The sequence below is a fragment of the Halichoerus grypus genome, chromosome 8 (assembly GCF_964656455.1).
Source record: "Halichoerus grypus chromosome 8, mHalGry1.hap1.1, whole genome shotgun sequence".
Classification (NCBI taxonomy): Eukaryota; Metazoa; Chordata; class Mammalia; order Carnivora; family Phocidae; genus Halichoerus; species Halichoerus grypus.
The window spans coordinates 79,343,107-79,360,760 of NC_135719.1; the positions used below are offsets into that span (position 1 = coordinate 79,343,107).

The 17,654-nt window shown below is 41.9% G+C and overlaps 1 protein-coding gene across 2 annotated transcripts in view; it reads left to right on the top strand.

Moving 5' to 3' along the window:
- Positions 1–12,843, top strand: part of EDDM3B (epididymal protein 3B) — a 38,924-nt gene extending 26,081 nt beyond the window's left edge. The window contains exons 3-7 of one of the 2 annotated variants that reach the window (XM_036117992.2): positions 3,123–3,280; positions 4,573–4,650; positions 6,598–7,004; positions 11,556–11,686; positions 12,067–12,433. In XM_036117992.2, coding sequence (XP_035973885.2) covers positions 6,616–7,004; positions 11,556–11,631 — 465 coding nt within the window. In that variant the 5' untranslated portion in view covers positions 3,123–3,280; positions 4,573–4,650; positions 6,598–6,615 and the 3' untranslated portion in view covers positions 11,632–11,686; positions 12,067–12,433. Of the gene's footprint in view, positions 1–3,122; positions 3,281–4,572; positions 4,651–6,597; positions 7,005–11,272; positions 11,472–11,555; positions 11,687–12,066; positions 12,434–12,627 lie in introns of those variants that run through there. The other variant, XR_013440617.1, reaches the window with a different exon arrangement.
- Positions 12,844–17,654: the final 4,811 nt, after the last annotated feature.

Consider the following 17,654-nt stretch of genomic DNA (forward strand, 5'->3'; position numbering starts at 1 on the left):
TAATGAGGTTGATGCATTGACGAGAAACATGAAGGCAATAGAAACAAAGGAAGGATTGAAATTAAAATTAAAAAGGGATAAGGACGGATGGAGACACACATTGCCACTAATAATATTAAACAGAGAGGGATGGAAAATGGGAGGGACCTCAAGTACCACCATTGAAATTAAAAAAGCAGGGAAACCGATATCACAGAAATAAGGAACAACAGAAAGACTAATAACCCCACATACAATTATGGAAATACATAGAAAGGACATATAGGAACGCATGCCTTAGATAAATGGTTTCCTGAAAGAAATCTTAAGGTCATTTGGCAGGAAATAAAAAGAGCATTCCAAGGATGCCTTCCGTGTAAACAGATGATAGATAAATGCAGGTACACTGCACCAACAGACACATACAAGCCCACCACGTTTAATTTCACTATATAAATAAACTTCTGTGGGACCATTAAATCACAGCTATCAACAGAAATATGCCACTAGCATGGTAGACACATATATACAGGATTAGGGATAGCTATGGCTGCCTCTAGTCCTTCAGCTCATGCAACAATAGGAGCTCTAGAGTCATGGGCAGCTCACTTTGGAGCACCAGGAACAGTAGAACGTGATCAAGGAACTCATTTTACAGCCACCTCAGTTGAAAAGCTCTGTGATCTATAGGACTTAAGATGGAATTACCATCTAGGGCGCCTGGGTGGCTCAGTCGTTAAGCGTCTGCCTTCCGCTCAGGTCATGATCTCAGGATCCTGGGATCGAGCCCCGCATCGGGCTCCCTGCTCAGAGGGAAGCCTGCTTCTCCCTCTCCCTCACTTGTATTCCCTCTCTTGCTGTGTCTCTCTCTTTCAAATAAATAAATAAAATCTTTAAAAAAAAAAAAAAAAAGATGGAATTACCATCTAGTTAACCACCCTACAGATGCTGGATATATAGAGAGATTTAATGGATCACTAGGAAAAGAATTACGATTGATAGAAAATCAAGGAAGTTTTCAACAGGCCCTGGATGTAGCTTACTTTTTGCTAAGTCAAAGAGACACATTAGAAAAAGGTAGTCCTTGTAAAATGTTAGACACCCTATTAACTTATCTTCTTTCTTTTTGACTTAATTTACTTCTCATTAGATGTGACTTTGAGTTGGAGTCCTTTGCCTTAAATCCTTACTTAAGTTTGCTTGTTTCAGTTTAATGTACCCATCTTGTTTGGATATGATGTAATTTTTATCTTATATGGTTTGAATTTTATTGATTTTGCTTTATTTCTATTAAAAACTTGATTAAATAACCTAAACATGCCTTTTGCTATGTTACCAAACTAGTACTGCGATCCTGCTTTAAGACATGTTTGATTCCTGCATGGCCCTTACAGACTTTGCCATGAGGAATCGCGGGGTGAAATGTAGAGAACAAAATGGAGTCTCTCATGTCAAGTGGGACCCTGTGTGAAACAGCGGCCTGTGACAAGTAGTTAAAGGTACTGCAGCTAGAGATATTCCCTGGGACCAGTGTCAGCTGACACCCCAGAACTGACAAGGAGCAGAACCAGAGGGTCTACAGGGGCCTAAGACTGATTTAGAAAGGGGAGGAATTGGCAGCACAATGTCAGACTCTTCAGACCTGACCCCTCTATGTCTGGCCACTTAAAAAGGCAGCTGCCCTCGAAGGTTCTGCCCCATTGGCCTCCAAAGAGAACCTTCCTTCCCTGCTGGAACATAAGAAAAAGTGAGTGCCCAGAGCTGACCCAGACTGACCAAGGCATTATCTCAACTGTGTGCCCACAGACTGACTTTGAGTTTGGTTCGTTAACTTACTACACCCTCTGTTATCTGCTTTGTTCTGTGGTTTGTCTTGTGTCCTGCTCTGTGTGTTGTAAGAAGCCAAGTTTAATCACATGGTGAAATGTCATCGAGTTTGGAATCCTGAACCTGTTTTATAATTGTGATTTAACTTTGCTTTATGATTGACTAAAGCTGACATTGTGGAAAGACACAACTAATGTGAGTGCCTTCATAGCATGCTCAGGACACAATCCCCATTCGGTCTATCAGCATATGATTCCCTGTTATTCAAGGAATGCTTGACTTGAGCTGGGTTTTGAGGTGCACCAGAGTTTTTGTAAATCCCAATGTGTTTCTATAAATACCAATATTTCTCTATCTAATCCTGTTGACATATTTCCCATTCAAAGAGAGAATCAAGAGACTATACGCCAGGATGCATTGCTACTAATATGCTTTGAAGAGAAATTCTGGGTATAAACGATCATTACGACTAAAAAACAGAAAAGAAAAATTTTGTTCTACCCCCTGTGAAAGGTGAAAGAAAATAAAGTCACTTGTGGGGTATCTGACTGGCTCAGTTGGTAGAGCATGTGACTCTTGATCTTAGGGTCATGAGTTTGAGCCCCACATTGGGGGTAGAGTTTACTCCAAAATAAAAATAAAGGCACTTATGTCAAGGGGGTTTAAAATGGAGCAGGGAGGTCATTAAGAGGTGGCCCTTATGCACATCCTCACTGGGTGGAGTCATGAATTTTGAACTGGGCCAAAAAGACTGCAGAACACCTGCAACTTACTACAGTAGCTACTGGCCTTTGCATAGTGATTGCCTTAGCAACTAAATTTGTTTAAACAAATTTGGCTAAAGAAATTTAGGATGAGGATTAGTTTTCTGGCACCAACACCAATCAAAATTCCTTGTAAACAATGTATAAAAGCTTTCCCCTTTGGGGCTCCTGGGTGGATCATTCAGTTAAGGGTCTGCCTTTGGGTCCTGGGATGGAGCCCCAAGTCGGGCTCCCTACTCAGTGGTTTGTCTGCTTCTCCCTCTGCCCCTCACCTCCATTCAGACTGGCTCTCTCTCTTAAATAAATAAATAAAATCTTAAAAAAAAAAAGCATTCCTCTTTTCTGTCCAGAAACCCCTGTTCTTTGCTCTCTAGTGGGACACTATTTGGCTTGTGTAATCAATATGCACCAAATTACAATTCTTTTTTTTTTTTCTGCCTTAGCAATTTTAATTTAGAAATTTATCCTACAGGCTTTTGTTCATGGGTACAAATGTTGTTCACACTACTTGTAACAGCGAAAGATTAGAAAATTTTAACTGCCATTTAACAGGAGACTGGATATACAAATTATGGTTCGACTGAACACCGGTCCACCCTGTGTACCACTGGGGGCAGGAACCACGCTGCTGCTTTGTGCCTCCTGAACTGGGTCATCAGCCACCTTCATCAGCTGTCCAAAGCAATAATGTTTTACAATTTGGCAACTTGGTAGGTAAAAAAGGGCATAATCTTGTTTTAATTGTTATTTCCTTCATTGCTACTGGGGTTGACTTTTTTCATGTTTATTGCCCCTTGTGCATTTTGAGTTCTGTAAAAAGTTCACAAAACATGTTTACAACATTTGTTGGTTTTTTTATTTTCACTCTGATATTGTGAATACAGACAGGAGTAAAACACTGTCATTCTAGGTGCTTTTATTACCTCTGTAATAAAAAGAGATTGAGAAAAGAAAAACAAACAAAAGTTTAAGAGCATATATCTCCCGTATATTGGAGATACCCAGAAAAACTGAAAAATGCCCCAAAATGGCTCAAGCCACCACCTTGAATACTATCTTCAGCTAAGGACAAAAGAAAGATGTTGGAATGGGGGTGGGGAGGCCAATTATGGGGGGTTACCAGGAAAAGCCCAGCAAACAATCGTTGAGTTTTGTTAGGCATATTTAAGTCAGTGCCTTCTCCATTAATAAGAGTTTCTTTTCTTTTCTTTTTTTTATTGATAACAGTTTCTTGTGATTTATAGACTCATCTTTCTCTTTCTGGTACTAAGAGGGAGACACGCTTACAAATGGAAATTTCCTTTATAAATGTAAATGTTCCTTTAAAAAGGCTAACTTCCACTCTGGCTTCAGAGCTTCTCCTGTGTTTGTGGTTTCTTAAAAATCACCAGCTCAAAATCATCCTTATGCCCAAGAGGTAACATTTGGAGTGGCAAACTCTGCTACCCTTCATGCCTATCTCATAATAAGGTGGCCCAGTGAGAAACTCAACAAAGTTGGCTTAGCTAGAAGCAGACTTTAAAGAAATGCATTGATAGGAAACACATTCAAGGATCTCACTTTATGCCTAAATTGCACCTTTGACAACATCCTCTCCCCTCTCGATGAAGATTCCACAGTTCACAACACCAGAGGTGGTGGTGGTGGTGTTTTTCCCACTGAAGTTCTCATTGAACATAGCCTAGTCATCTGGGGATCTTTCCCCAGATGTTTTTCAGGGAGTGAATTTAGGAGATAGATCTCTGATTGTCCCCTGATAAGTTCAGATTACCCTACTCCCATATTACTCCTCCCCAGGGCCTTATCATTCCCCTGTACCCAGAAGCGAGTCTTTGATATTGGACACCTTTGCTCCAGGCTATTCTCAGAGTGAACTTAAGTGTTCTAGATGAGAAGACACAGGAACAGGTTCACATTGGAAGGCTGTCCTGCACCCCTGCCAGGCTTCTAATCAGTTGGAGTGCTGTACCTCTCACTACCATTCCTTTCTTCACTGCTGCAGACTTCCTGGCTCTCTGCTCTTCAGATCCACATATTGATTTCCTCGACCAGTGACACCTGAGTGTTGGATCTGAACAGGGTGAGTTTGAGTTAGGGTTGGTGCTGAGGACCAGCACCACTGGGAAAGGCCCAGAAACACTGGAAAGGGCCTCACTCAATTTCTAGACGGAAGAGTTAAGATAGGAAAGTGATCGAATTTGTAAGAAGCAAAGACATGAATTCAACTCAGGATTAATCCCAGTGATACAGTCTCTCCCCTCAACCCCCCCACCCCTACTCCCACTTCCTCCCCAGTCTTCCCAAGCATAATGCATTGAAGCAGCTTGAATCCTGGTCTTCTATCCTGGTTAGGACCTTTGGGCCAGGTATAGGGTAGTCCAGATATGAATGTGCCTACTCTGTCTTCTGTGCCTGATAGAGCACTTGACACGATAGAGGACGAAAAAAAATTTCCTTCTATCCTTCAAGATTCTTCCAGCTAGTCTAAGATTGAAGCTGACACAAGACAGATTTAATAGGAGAAAAAAAGCAAAGTTTTGTTATGTACACATAGAGGCCCAAGAATGAAATTGAGATCCCAAAGAATTGACCGAGGCAGACAGTTTTTATATATTTTTAACAATGAGACAATATATTTGTGAGGAATTGATAGGACAGACAAAACAAATGTTTGGGAGTTTTAAGGAATTCCAAGCAGAATCTGGGCTGAGGTAGTAGATTTGTAAAAAGTAAGAAAGTTTGTTTATACAGCTTTCTTGGCTTTAAAATCCTTATCACTGGTGGCCAGCTCAGTTAGTGGCACATGTGACTCTTGATCTCAGGGTTATGAGTTCAAGCCCCATGTTGGGCATAGAACTTACTTAAAAAATACTAAAAAAATAAGTAAAATCCCTATCTCTGGTGATAAGAATGTCTTTTTTATTTCTTAATACAGGGAGGGTACCATTCATAGGAGAGATTCCATTTCTGCTTTTACAGGGACAGAAGAGGATCTGAGTGTCCTTGCACTGGCTGTTTTCCAAGTAGCTTCAATTCAAAATTATCAATATGCCTGGGACACCTTATGGGGTGGCCCGTCCTGGGTCCCTGCAACATTCTCAGAAGTGCTTTCACTTACATATCTCATTAGATTCTCCCAGGTCTCTGAGGCAGCTATTCTTAACCCCATTTGTGGACACAGTGCTCAGAGAGTTGAGAAGAGGTTAGAGATTCCATAGGACCAGCTGTACTCCTAGTGGTGAATGAGGACGGAGAGCTGGTTTAAAGGGGAGATTTTTCCAAACAACTCCATTCCCTAATTTTGACCAGAGTAGCTCCAGAGAGGGTAGTTTCAATCTGGTACTTGATTGATGAGAACAATCTTTCAAAACTGGAGTTCCTATATGATTGCATTCTGAACAACAAATCAAGATGGTTTATAATTATGATAATGAGGTAAATGGCCACTGAGAAGTATGTGGGTGGTCAGAAGTGATAACAGGTTTCACACAGGCTTTGGGGAAGTGTTCTAAGGAAATCGGGATTAGAAAAACACCATTTTGCAGAATCATTGTAACTGTAGCCTGGGGTTTGAGGGAAAGTATCATCCAAGTCTTCACCTAACTTCCTCATTCCCTTAGAGTGTGACAACCCTTTCCACTTCACAGTCATAAAGCTTAAAATACCATTTTCTTTTAGAACCATGCTCTTCAGAGAATTGATCTGGACTGTCAAACAGAGTTAGCTAGAGGATGATGGGTTCCTCAGTTCGGGTAGAAGAGAGGGCAGACAGCAGGTGTTTGAAATTCTCAAAATAAACTTCACTTATTTTTGACCATCTTGTGTTAGTCTCAGTCAGGTTCTAGCATATTTTCAGTTCTTGTAAAGTTTACTACCTAATGAGATTTATCCTCTTCAAGCCTGGGAACAAAATGGTAAAGTTGGGCCCCAGTGCCTACATTGGCAAGAAAGGAATTTTAAGGTGCAGGTCAACTCTTAAGGCAGTGTTGAGATAATGCTTTCCTCTCTCTTCCCTGTGGACCCGCAGGTGGCTCTGGTGACTGAAATGGCATCCTCTCTAAAGGGCCTCGGCCCTCTCTTGGCCCTGCTGTTTTCCCTAGGTGGGCTGCTTGTACACAGCCAGAACCTTTCCTGGAGGGAATTCATGAAACAGCACTACCTGAGCACAAGCTGGAAATTCAGCGACTACAAATGCAATGATCTCATGAGGGAAAGAGAAGCTCCACGAGACAGGAACTATCACATCTTCATCTATACCTTTTGGCACAAAATCGAGCATATTTGTCTCAGGAAGTGGAGAGACCGTTACAGAAATGTATATATATGGGCCCAGCATCCCTTCAAAATACTCAAGTGCTACCAGGAGGGCAACCAAAAGAGCTACAGAGAGCAGAGCAGCTACAGCTACATTGAATTCCACTGTGGTGCAAACGGGTATGTCGATGGCATAGAGGACATCCAGTTGTTAGACATCAAAAAATAGAAAGTCTACCCACACCCCCAGGTTCGAGTAGAGTGTCCAGCGCTTCCCAAGTGGGAGCCCCTGCCTACATCAACAGCCCTTGCTAGTCCTTCCTTTGCATTTATGTGCCAATGCTTTCCAACTACTTACAGTTAGGCATCATCACATGCTTTCTTCCTATCAAAACCACCTGCACGGTTTCTCTGCCTGGAATACCCTTGTGCCCTCATTTATCTGATTTGCTCTTACAGTTTTTTAAGATTAAGCTCATATGGCTTCTCTGCTTTACTGAACCAGGGACGTTCCTGATGGTGACTCTCCTTATACTGACCCAAGCTGAATGGTCTTCCCTTTCCTAAATAAAGTATGTCATTCCAATGTGTGTGACATTTATATATGTTACGGGTTGTATGATTGGAGGAGTGATACAGATTATGCTTGGATACGATGTGTGCAGAGTGTGAGTTTAAGGTGTGTGTCATTGGACTCATTCCTTAAACATGTCTTTAAGGAAATGCATGCATTTTAGATAGGTCAAGGCATTATGTTTCTTGAGGAATAATAAATTAAGTAGAAGATAATGGCAGAAATGAGGTTATCTGATAATAATCATTTTCACTAGGCAGACATATAGAGTGGGATATGGGACTTTAAAATGTAGCCTTCAAGAATGGGTCTCAAGATTTAAATTTTGTTGGAGGAAAGAGGAAGTAAATTGCAGAAGGAACTGTTGAAGACACGAGTAAGTAACGTCCATGAGAATTCTGTTTGCTAAATGAGGAAGAGAGATACAGAGAAAGATAAACCTTCACTTCATATAAGTTTTCCTTGAACAGGTATGGGGAGGAGAAATGTGAAACATTAAAGTACCTTATGTTCTTTAGCGTCCCGCATTGTTGAATGACTCTAGTCTTGAAACAATTGGAGAAAATACCAAGGTCATAACATTTTCAGTTAGGTGGCTGCATTCCTACTCCTAGATGTCTAGGCCCAATGAGTAGCCAAGGAATCTAGGTTGGTCATCATGTTCCAAGGGCAGCTCCTCAGCTTTGCAATTTTCCAGTGCACCTGGGGGTGAGCAGACACTGGGGAGATGATGACCTATAGTAACCAAACTCACAAGAGATTAGTGTTAAACCAGTAGTTCTGTATCAATAATCAATTTGCAGATGAGGAATACTGATTGTTTCTCTCAGTTGATAAAAGCTGCTTCAAAATGTAGGGCGTGGGGCACCGGGATGGCTCAGTCTGTTAAACGTCGACTCTGGATTTCGGCTCAGGTCATGACCTCAGGGTCATGAGATCCAACCCCACATCCAGCTCTGTGCTGAGCTTGGAGCCTGCTTGGGACTCTCTCTCTCTCCCTATCCCTCTCCCTCTGCCACCTGCCCTATACTCTCACAAGCTATCTCTCTCTAAAACAATGAAAACAAAAACAGATAAACAAATAAAACAAAAATAAAATGTAGTGGCATATTTTGTGGTAGTATATTCTGGTTGCCTATACTTATATTCCAGAGTGGTCTATTCTGGTCTCCCACAGTAAGTTTTCACAAATACTTCATTCTAAAAACTCTAAAAATTCCTTTTATTAAAGGGTTAAAAGATGGTGGTTGAAACCACATGGAAAGGAAATGGATTAAGCACAACTAATATAATAGTTTTGTGTTGTTGCTTGTTTTTTCCCACATCCACTTTCCCCCATTTGGATAGCTGCATATTCATTTCCTTTCTGGAACTATGCTCCCCCTGCTTGTGTGCAGTATTGGTGGGGTTATCCATCAGGGTTTCGAATCCCCTCTACTGAGTCAAGTGATGGTCATGAGATGCAAGCTAGGCCAACCAGACTCTTTCTTATAGGAGACCAGAATGTACTACCCGAAAAGATGGCTCTTTGGCACAAAGATGATTTTGAGCTGATTATTTTGAGAAACAGAAGATGGAGGAGAAGCTCTGAAAGCAGCCTATAAATCACCCATTTACAAATAAGGGACATTTATCATCATAGAGAAAATCTCTATCCCTAAGGGTGTTTCCCTATGTCTAGTAACAAGATAAAGATGACTCTAAATCACAAGAAACTCTTACCAATGGAGAAGGCACAGGCTTAACTCTGCAAAACAAACTTTGTTTACTATACTTTCCTTGCCAACTTCCTGGAGCCTGCCTTCCCCACACTCTTCTTCCTTTGTTTTAGCTGAAGATGGTCTGTTAGCCCAAGGTCTCACCACCTCTTGGAATGACCTTTCCTGATGTGAAGAACAAAGGCAAAAGAAATGTAGAAAGAACATTAAATTTCTTACAACTTGCAGCCCATTGACAAGTACTTGGGACAGGCAGAGTGGCCTTCTTCTAAGAGGTCAGCTGCCTCAATGTTAATACTTTGCTAGGGGAAAAAGGTAACCTTAGCCTGATATTACCTCAACCCCCAGGATCCTGTAAGTCTCCTTTAACATATAAAAATCTCTTTGGAAACTTCCTTTATCTCTACCCCCCCCCCCCGCCAGGTTATATGTTAGCATTAATTCTCCAAGCCTATGCCCCACCGATAGACATCTGAAGGGTCTCATGACTCATGTTGTACTGGACAATAGTAAATGACCTCATCTTAACAGCAGCTAGCCCCTCAAGGTCCTAAAACCCTTGCTTCCAAATTCCTTAGAGACTTTGGCTATCCCTAACCCAAACCCGACTTAAAAGAATAGAATCAGCCACTACTCACAACCCCAGTGCCGCTCTTTCTGCCCACGGGTCCTGTCCCCGTACATTAATAAAACCACCATTTTTGCACCAAAGATGACTCAAGAATTCTGTCTTGACCATTTGCTCCTGGACCCCAACATCACCACATTTCACACCAATCCCTTCATTTCTCCCATGTATATATGACATATCCATGCTAATAAACTTTCGTTTGTTTTTCTGTCTTATGTTATAAAGGCCATAGCTGAGAAGGAAGGAGAGAAGAGAAAGATTGCTTCTTCCTCTACACTATCTTCTGAGACTGAATCTCTAATAGTGATGCAAGTAATGTGGGAAACAAAGGCAAAAGAAAAAGTTAAATTTCCTTACTTCCTACAGCCCATTGACTAGTCCTTGAAACAGGTAGAGTTGATGAGGGAGCAGAAGGCTATCTGAGGACAGGCAGAATCTGACACTCCACACACCCCCCCCCCCATGAGATATATGTGACATTCCTCAGGCACTTCTGGCTGCCCTAAAGGAAAAACAAATAGTTAACTTACAGAGATTACAATTCTGCAAGACATGAGTCTCCCTCAGTTTACAAAAGTCTTAGCAATTTACAACAACAAAGTGTTTCTATCAATGTCTAGTTTCTAGTAGGAAATGTAGATACAATTAAATGTCCTTATAATCTGCAGTCCATTGACAGATACTTGAAGGGGGCAAAGTGTAATTTCCTCCAGGAAGTTCCCAACTATCTTACTGTCAATGCCTTACTAGAAGGAAAGACAATCTTAACAGGTAATGGCAAGGCCTGCGGTATCCTGTGAGTCTTCTTTAACATACAAAAATCCTTTTGAAACCTCCCTTTTCCATACCTCCCCCAATTCGCAAGTATATAATCAGCCATACCTCACAAACCCAGGGCAGCTTTTTCTACCCACGGGTCCTGTCCCCGTGCTTTCATAAAACCACTTTTTGCACCAAAGGTGTCTCAAGAATTCTCTCTTGGCTGTTGGTTTCAAACCTTAACATCTTTCCTATATCATCTACACTGGGAGGGTGATGCACCCCAACTCCATGAAGAAAGAAGCTCCTTCACTAGGGACCCTCCCACCTTACCCTTGGTATCTCTTTATCTGGGTCTTCATCTGTCTCCTTTATCCTATCCCTTAAGAAACTAATAAACCATCAGTGTTTCCTTGAGTTCTGTGAGCACTCTAACAAAGTAGTGGAACAAATAAAGTGTTGGGGGAAGCTCAGATTTATAGCCAGGCAGTCAGAAGCATAGGTGACAAGCTGGACATGCAATTGGCAACTGGACCGGGGGAGTCTTGTGTGTTTGTGGTGTGTTTTCTCCTAAAGAACTGAAATAAGGGAGCTCAAAACACTAAAGCTTCAGGGAAGGAAGCACTCAACGGTTATCAGGAAGTCATCATTTCCTCACAACTTCTTTGAGGAAGTTATCACTTCTTCTTTGTTCCTTTAAGTAGGCTTGCTCTTCCTGTGTCTGCAGGGATACTGGCTTTATTTTTTTTTTTTTTTAAGATTTTTTATTTATTTATTTGAGAGAGAGAGAATGAGAGAGAGCAAGCACATGAGAGGGGGGAGGGTCAGAGGGAGAAGCAGACTCCCTGCCGAGCAGGGAGCCCGATGCGGGAGTCGATCCAGGGACTCCAGGATCATGACCTGAGCCGAAGGCAGTCGTTTAACCAACTGAGCCACCCAGGCGCCCGGGATACTGGCTTTAAACAGTGAGTTGGAGAGTGTGGGTCTCATCCACACTGTGCACAAGAAGTGCATCTTCCAAGCCCTAGGTTCCCTTTCCTCTTTCCTAGGGCTCGGAACCCTTCCCTGCTGCACGCAGGCTGCGCTGGCATACCTGGCAGAGGAACAGCAGACAAAAGCCTCTGAGCCTGGGACTAACCATGGCCTCTGATCTCAGCGGGAGCTCCAGCACGGAGACCTGGTAAGAGGAGAACCCCGGGGGCTGGGGAGAGTAGAGCCGTGAAGATGGCCAGAAGGTCCAGGTCACATAGATGGAGGAGAAATATTCCAGGAGGGAGGAGGGAAGAGACAAGTTTCTGGACCCATGAGTACAGGACAAAGAGAAGAATGGAATCTGCCAGTCAGAAGAAAAGTCATCTTACCTCACATTCCTCCTCCCTGGGCTTCAGGTCCTTCATAGAATTATGAGACTCAAGTCAGAAAGAAGATGGTTTTTAAAAAGTAATGGACAAATGAAATGTTGAAAGGCACACTAAAGAGCTAAATGGTTGTGAATAATAATTTTGCTCTTTTGGCTTCTACTACTATCATTCTCTCATTTTCTTCCCTCTTCTTACACAGAAGAGATGATGCTGGATCTTCTGAGACCCTTTCCTCTCTTCCTGTTGCTGCTGGGATCATGGGGGCCAGGACTTGCCCCTGGTGCTTGGGTTCAACTCACTAGGTTTCAAAAGTTTATAATTCAGCATATAAGTGTAGGTCCTGTACAATGCAACAATGCAATGCATGCTGTCAATAATCTTAATCGGATCTGTAAGCCTCAAAACACCTTTCTGCATGACACCATCCAGATACCTGTCTGATACCTGTCTTTTGCCCAACATACCCTGCAAGAATAAACGGAATAACTGCCACCGGAGTGCAAATCCTATTGACATGACTTACTGCAATCTCACTGGAGGGACATATCCCAACTGCAGCTACAGTACTACTCTCCAGAACCAGCTCTACACTGTTGCTTGTAACCCTCCTCAGCCGGGTGACCCTCCCTATCCTCTGGTTCCTGTATACTTAGACTAAGACTAAGGTTTCCATTACGTTCCCTCTCACTTGGTGCAGGTTCTCTCATGATCTCTTCTGCCTTTTCTTTTTCTTTGTTGATTTCCATGGTTCCCATCGAAGAAGAAGGGGAGTGGGAGAATTAGAGTCCCAAGATGCCAGAGCAGAGTTGCGGACAAAAGTGATCAGATACTTTCCCGCTTTGGAGCTGTATTTTGAAAGAAGGCAAAGGAAGAGGGCAAAGAAAGACCCAGGTCCCCTATTTTTAATCTTGGAAATTCTGCCAAGCTTTATTGCATTGTGTTCACAGCAATAAAATCATTTTCTGTTGCATTGTAATGACCTTGAGTGTGTGTGTTTGGAATGCCTTTCACATCATTGTCAGCCTGGGGTCCTCTTGATTGCATTTGCCAACATTCTCAGGAGAACTATTTGGGCCCTAGGTGACTTTTGAGGTTATTCAACAACCCAAGGCTTCTGCCACTTCCCCCACCCCTGTGTCTTTTGGACTTTGGAGCAAGAAAGTTCGTCATCCCTTTAAACTCTGCTCATGGCTTTTACATATTTCCCTTGAAACCATGGTCTATATTTATTTGGAGGTGGCATGGATACCTCATGGAGTGTCCATAGTACTTTCATGAACAGGTTCTAATCCTGACAACCGACACATCCTACATCTTTACTATTGGATCCCGTATTTCATCAGATAATGTTTTGAATATAAGTAGTAGTAGGGATAATAATCCACTGTTGCCTTAGTCAATTCTCCCATGATCTCTTGGAATGCATGAAGAGAAAGCAGAGATCAAGAAAAAAAAAAAAAAAAGCACTGGGGAACGAAAAACGTTCTTCCCTTACCTAAATACTGAAATATCACAGAAGTAATGGTGTTTTGGAACAGATATTGGATTTAGACACTGAAGGACAGGAGTTAAGTATGTGGCTGGGATGCACCTGGGTAGCTCAGTGGGTTAAGCTGTTAAGTCTCTGCCTTGGGCTCAGGTCATGATCTCCAGGCCCTTGATTCGAGGCCCTTCTAGCTCCCCGCTCATAAGGGAGCTTGTTTCTCCGTCTCCCACTGTCCCTCCTCCACCCTTGTGCTCATTCTCTCTCTCTGTCTCTCTCAAATAAATAAAATCATAAAAAAAAAAAAAAAAGAATTTGGCTGGGATTAAGAATTTAGGTTCTAGATGTAGGAGGGAAAATAATTTTCCCTTCATCATTCTAGGTTCTTGGATGAAACCCCCCTCCCAGATTAATAGGACAAATACTATTTTAATTATGTACCTACATATGGTAGCCTCATAAAAAATGAGACTAAAGTCAGCTAGCCATCTGAGGCTTATGGATCTCTAGTCTGCTTTCAGAATTTCTCTTGGTCTACATTTTCTCAAAATAAGAAGCTTAATATAATTCTTATGCCAAAAAGGGATATTTTGGGTCAACATATTCTGCTACCCTTTATCAATCAATCAATGACTGGATCACTGTGAGATAGTAGAAAATATATATTGATTTCTCCCTCTGATTCTTGGCACAGAGCTCCTGAAACCCTTGTATATTCCTAAGTGATAAGAGCACTGGGAACATCTTTGTTCTTGGCAGTCAACTGGGTGGCCCCTGGATGGGGGCGGATCACCAGGAAGATCCAGCCATGATTAAAAGCATGGCAATTTCAGCCTCACCCACATCCTCCACAGAGGGGAGAAGGGATGGAAATGGAGGTAATAATTTATCCTGCCTGTGTGATGTAGCCTCTATAAAAATCACAAAGTATGGGGTTCAGGGAACTTCCAGGTTGGCAAACACGTATGATGTGGGAAACAAAGGCGAAAGAAAAAATTAAATTTCCTTACCGCCTACAGCCCACTGACAGGTCCTTGAAACAGGCAGAGTGACCTTCCTCTAGGAACTCAGCTGCCTCAATGTTAATACATTACTAAGGCCAAAAGGCAATCTTAGCCTGATCCCCAAGATCCTGTAAAAATTCCTTTGGAAATTTCCTATATTTTTACCCAAGCCCCCCCGCCCCCACCGAAGATATATGATGGCAATCATCCCCTAAGCATATGGCCCACCAATATACATCTGAAGGGTCTCATGACTAAGGTTTTACTAGACAGTAATAAATAACCTTTTCCTAACAATAGCTAGTCCCCTCAGGGTCTTGGAAACATTGCTTCCAAATTCCTTAGAGACCTACCCTATCCCTAACCCCCTCCCAACTGGTAAGTATATAATGGGCCACTTCTCATGACCCCAGTGCAGCTCTTTCTGCCTAGGGATTCTGTCCTAGTGCTTTAATAAAATCAACTCTTTGTACCAAAGATGTCTCAAGAATTCTTTCTTAACCAGAGGCTCCAAACCCCAACTAATTCCTACATCACAAGGATTCTAAGAAAAAAAAAAAAAGTTAAAGTGGATTCATGACCTTTAGGCCCTATTTCCAAAGACTGATCCTTCTCTATTTTTTCATAATGTAATTTCTCCCAGAACCTTCCAAAAAATCCCTACCCCATTTCCACCACCAAAATTATACTGACTCTATAAATATTCTTACACATATTTCCAACCTACCACAAAACTCGATTCATATCCATACTCCTGGTAGTGAGTGGGTATGTGGGGATACAGAGAGAGAGAGCGCTTGCTACACTATCTTTGCTATTTGTTCTGTATTGAGAAATTTCTTATCCCATCTGCTTTTGTAAACTTTCCGCATTGTATAATTCTTAGATTTTTTAAAAAAGATTTTGTTTATTTATTTGTCAGAGAGAGACAGAGCACAAGCAGGGGGAGCAGCAGGCAGAGGGAGAAGGATGCCGGACTCGATCCAAAGACCCTGAGATCATGACCTTTTCTGAAGGCAGATGCTTAACCAATTTAGCAACCCTGGTGTCCCTCCTAGGTTTTTGTTTTGTTTTGTTTTGTTTTGTTTTAAGTGGGGCTTGAACTCAAGATCTGAGATCAAGACCTGAGCTGAGTTCAAGAGTCAGTTGCTTAATTGACTATGCCACCCTGGCTCTCCTGCATTTTATAAATCTTAAATCCTTCTACTAAAATCTTGAAGAATCCTGGTTTTACCAGCTAGTAAAATGTCCTAGGGCAACCATTGGTACTGAACTCAAACTTGTCTGTGCCCCAATGTACAGTAAGCCAACGTGTGAGACACTGGTTTGAAAGCAAAGAAAGTTTTTTTATCATTAGAAGGGCAGCCCAACAAGAAGGCAGCAGATCATTCCTAAAGTTGCTTTGCCCTGTTGAGACTAGGAACAGCTGACATATATTTGGAGAAGGAGGTGAACACCTGAGCGGAGGGTAAGGGCCTTCTTGAAACCTTGATGGTGGTGGGGCACCTTGAAACAATCTGGAGGTATGCATTCTGCCAGACAATGACGTGGCACTGGGGACATGAGGCATCAGGTAATTTTATGGCAAAGGTTAGCATCTGTTTCCCGTCAGATTCTTATCATCAATGTGCAAACAAATACCCGAAACTGGCCCTTCTCCTTCATGCCTATGGGTCTCTTTCTTACCAAACTCCAACTTGTCCATGCATCCAATGTGCAGTAAGTCAAATTCTGAGACACTGGATTTAAAGCAAAGAAAGTTTTATAGTCAAGGAGAAAGCAGGGATCATTCCTAAAGCTGCCTTGCCTGATTGAGCTTAGGGACAACTTATATACATGAAAGGAAGATAAGGGGTTTCTTGAACTTTGTTAGGAGGTCCTTGAAACAATCTGGAGGTAAGCATTCTTGTGTAAAATGATGAGCTATGTGGGACCTGGGATCAGATATATCAAAACAGATGTTACTGTCTGGTTCTTGTTATGTTTTTACAATCAGTGGGTAAACTCAGAGTAGGAGTAAAAAGGCAAAGTTAATGATTGATTGTGCATGGGGTTTAGAGGTAAGTAAATCAGGGGCACCTGGGTGGCTCAGTCAGTTGAGCTGCAGACTCTTGCTTTCAGTTCAGGTATGATGTCATTGGTGGTGGGATGGAGCCCTAAACCAGCTACATGGTTGGTGGGGAGTCGGCCTGGGGATTCTCTCCCTATGCCCCTCCACCCAACCGTGCACTCTCTCTCTCATTCTCTCTCAAATAAATAAATAAATAAATAAATCTTTCAAAGAAAAAAGAGGTACGTAAAAACATAATTAAGTAGGGAACAAAACAACATAGACCTAAGTTAATAATAGTTTTGCATATGCTTTCAAAACACGTCCGGGAAGCATGTGTCCAGCCTTCACACACTGTTCCCTCTTTGGGATGACCTTAACATGCTCTTCACCTAACTTCTAATTAATCCTCACAATCAGCTCTTGTGTTGTGGCCTTATCTCTACCAGCTCCTCACAGTCCCCTGGCATGTCCTCCACCAAAGCCAAAAGAGCTATTTATAGTTATTAGCATACAATGTATTTATCTACTTATCTGTCAGATAAATAGTGGAAAAGCTGAGACAAAAATCCAGTTGAACTGGCTCCTAATCCAGGCCTTTTTCCACTTCATCACGAGGAGCATTTTGAAAGTAACTGCTTTTGGTTATTCCCAAAAGTCAGCTGTTGGGAGAAGCATTAGAAATTTGGAAATGCATGCTGGCAAAATGAGAGCTCGGTCTGGATAATCTGGCTCCCTTGTTGTGCTGGGGTCTAATGGCATCAAGAAACGATACAAGAGATTTACTTTCTCTCTTCCCAGACTTTTGAATCACTCTAGTAAGTCAGAATATTAGAAATGTTCTAGATCATTTAAGACTCATTCACTCTTCCTGACGGAAACATCTTTCATGTTTTACTTGTAATAAAGACCTTAAACTGCAGATATCTGAGAAGGTTGTGCTACAGTTCTTGTGGGGGGATATTTTTTTTCCTCCTACCCTCTTTTAATTCTTCAGTTTATAAGCATGCACACACCTTAATATCCTCATACATTCTGGTCAAAGACTAATGCCCACCAGATCCATGACCACGACACGGAAACCCTTGTCTCATTTACTCCAGAGGGAATGAACCCTCTCAATGCTCACACCCTTCCCTTCTCCCTTTGACTATTTTATTTATTTATTTATTTATTTATTTTTCTTTTTTTTATTATTAACATATAATGTATTATTTGTTTTGGGGATACAGGTCTGTGATTTATCAGTC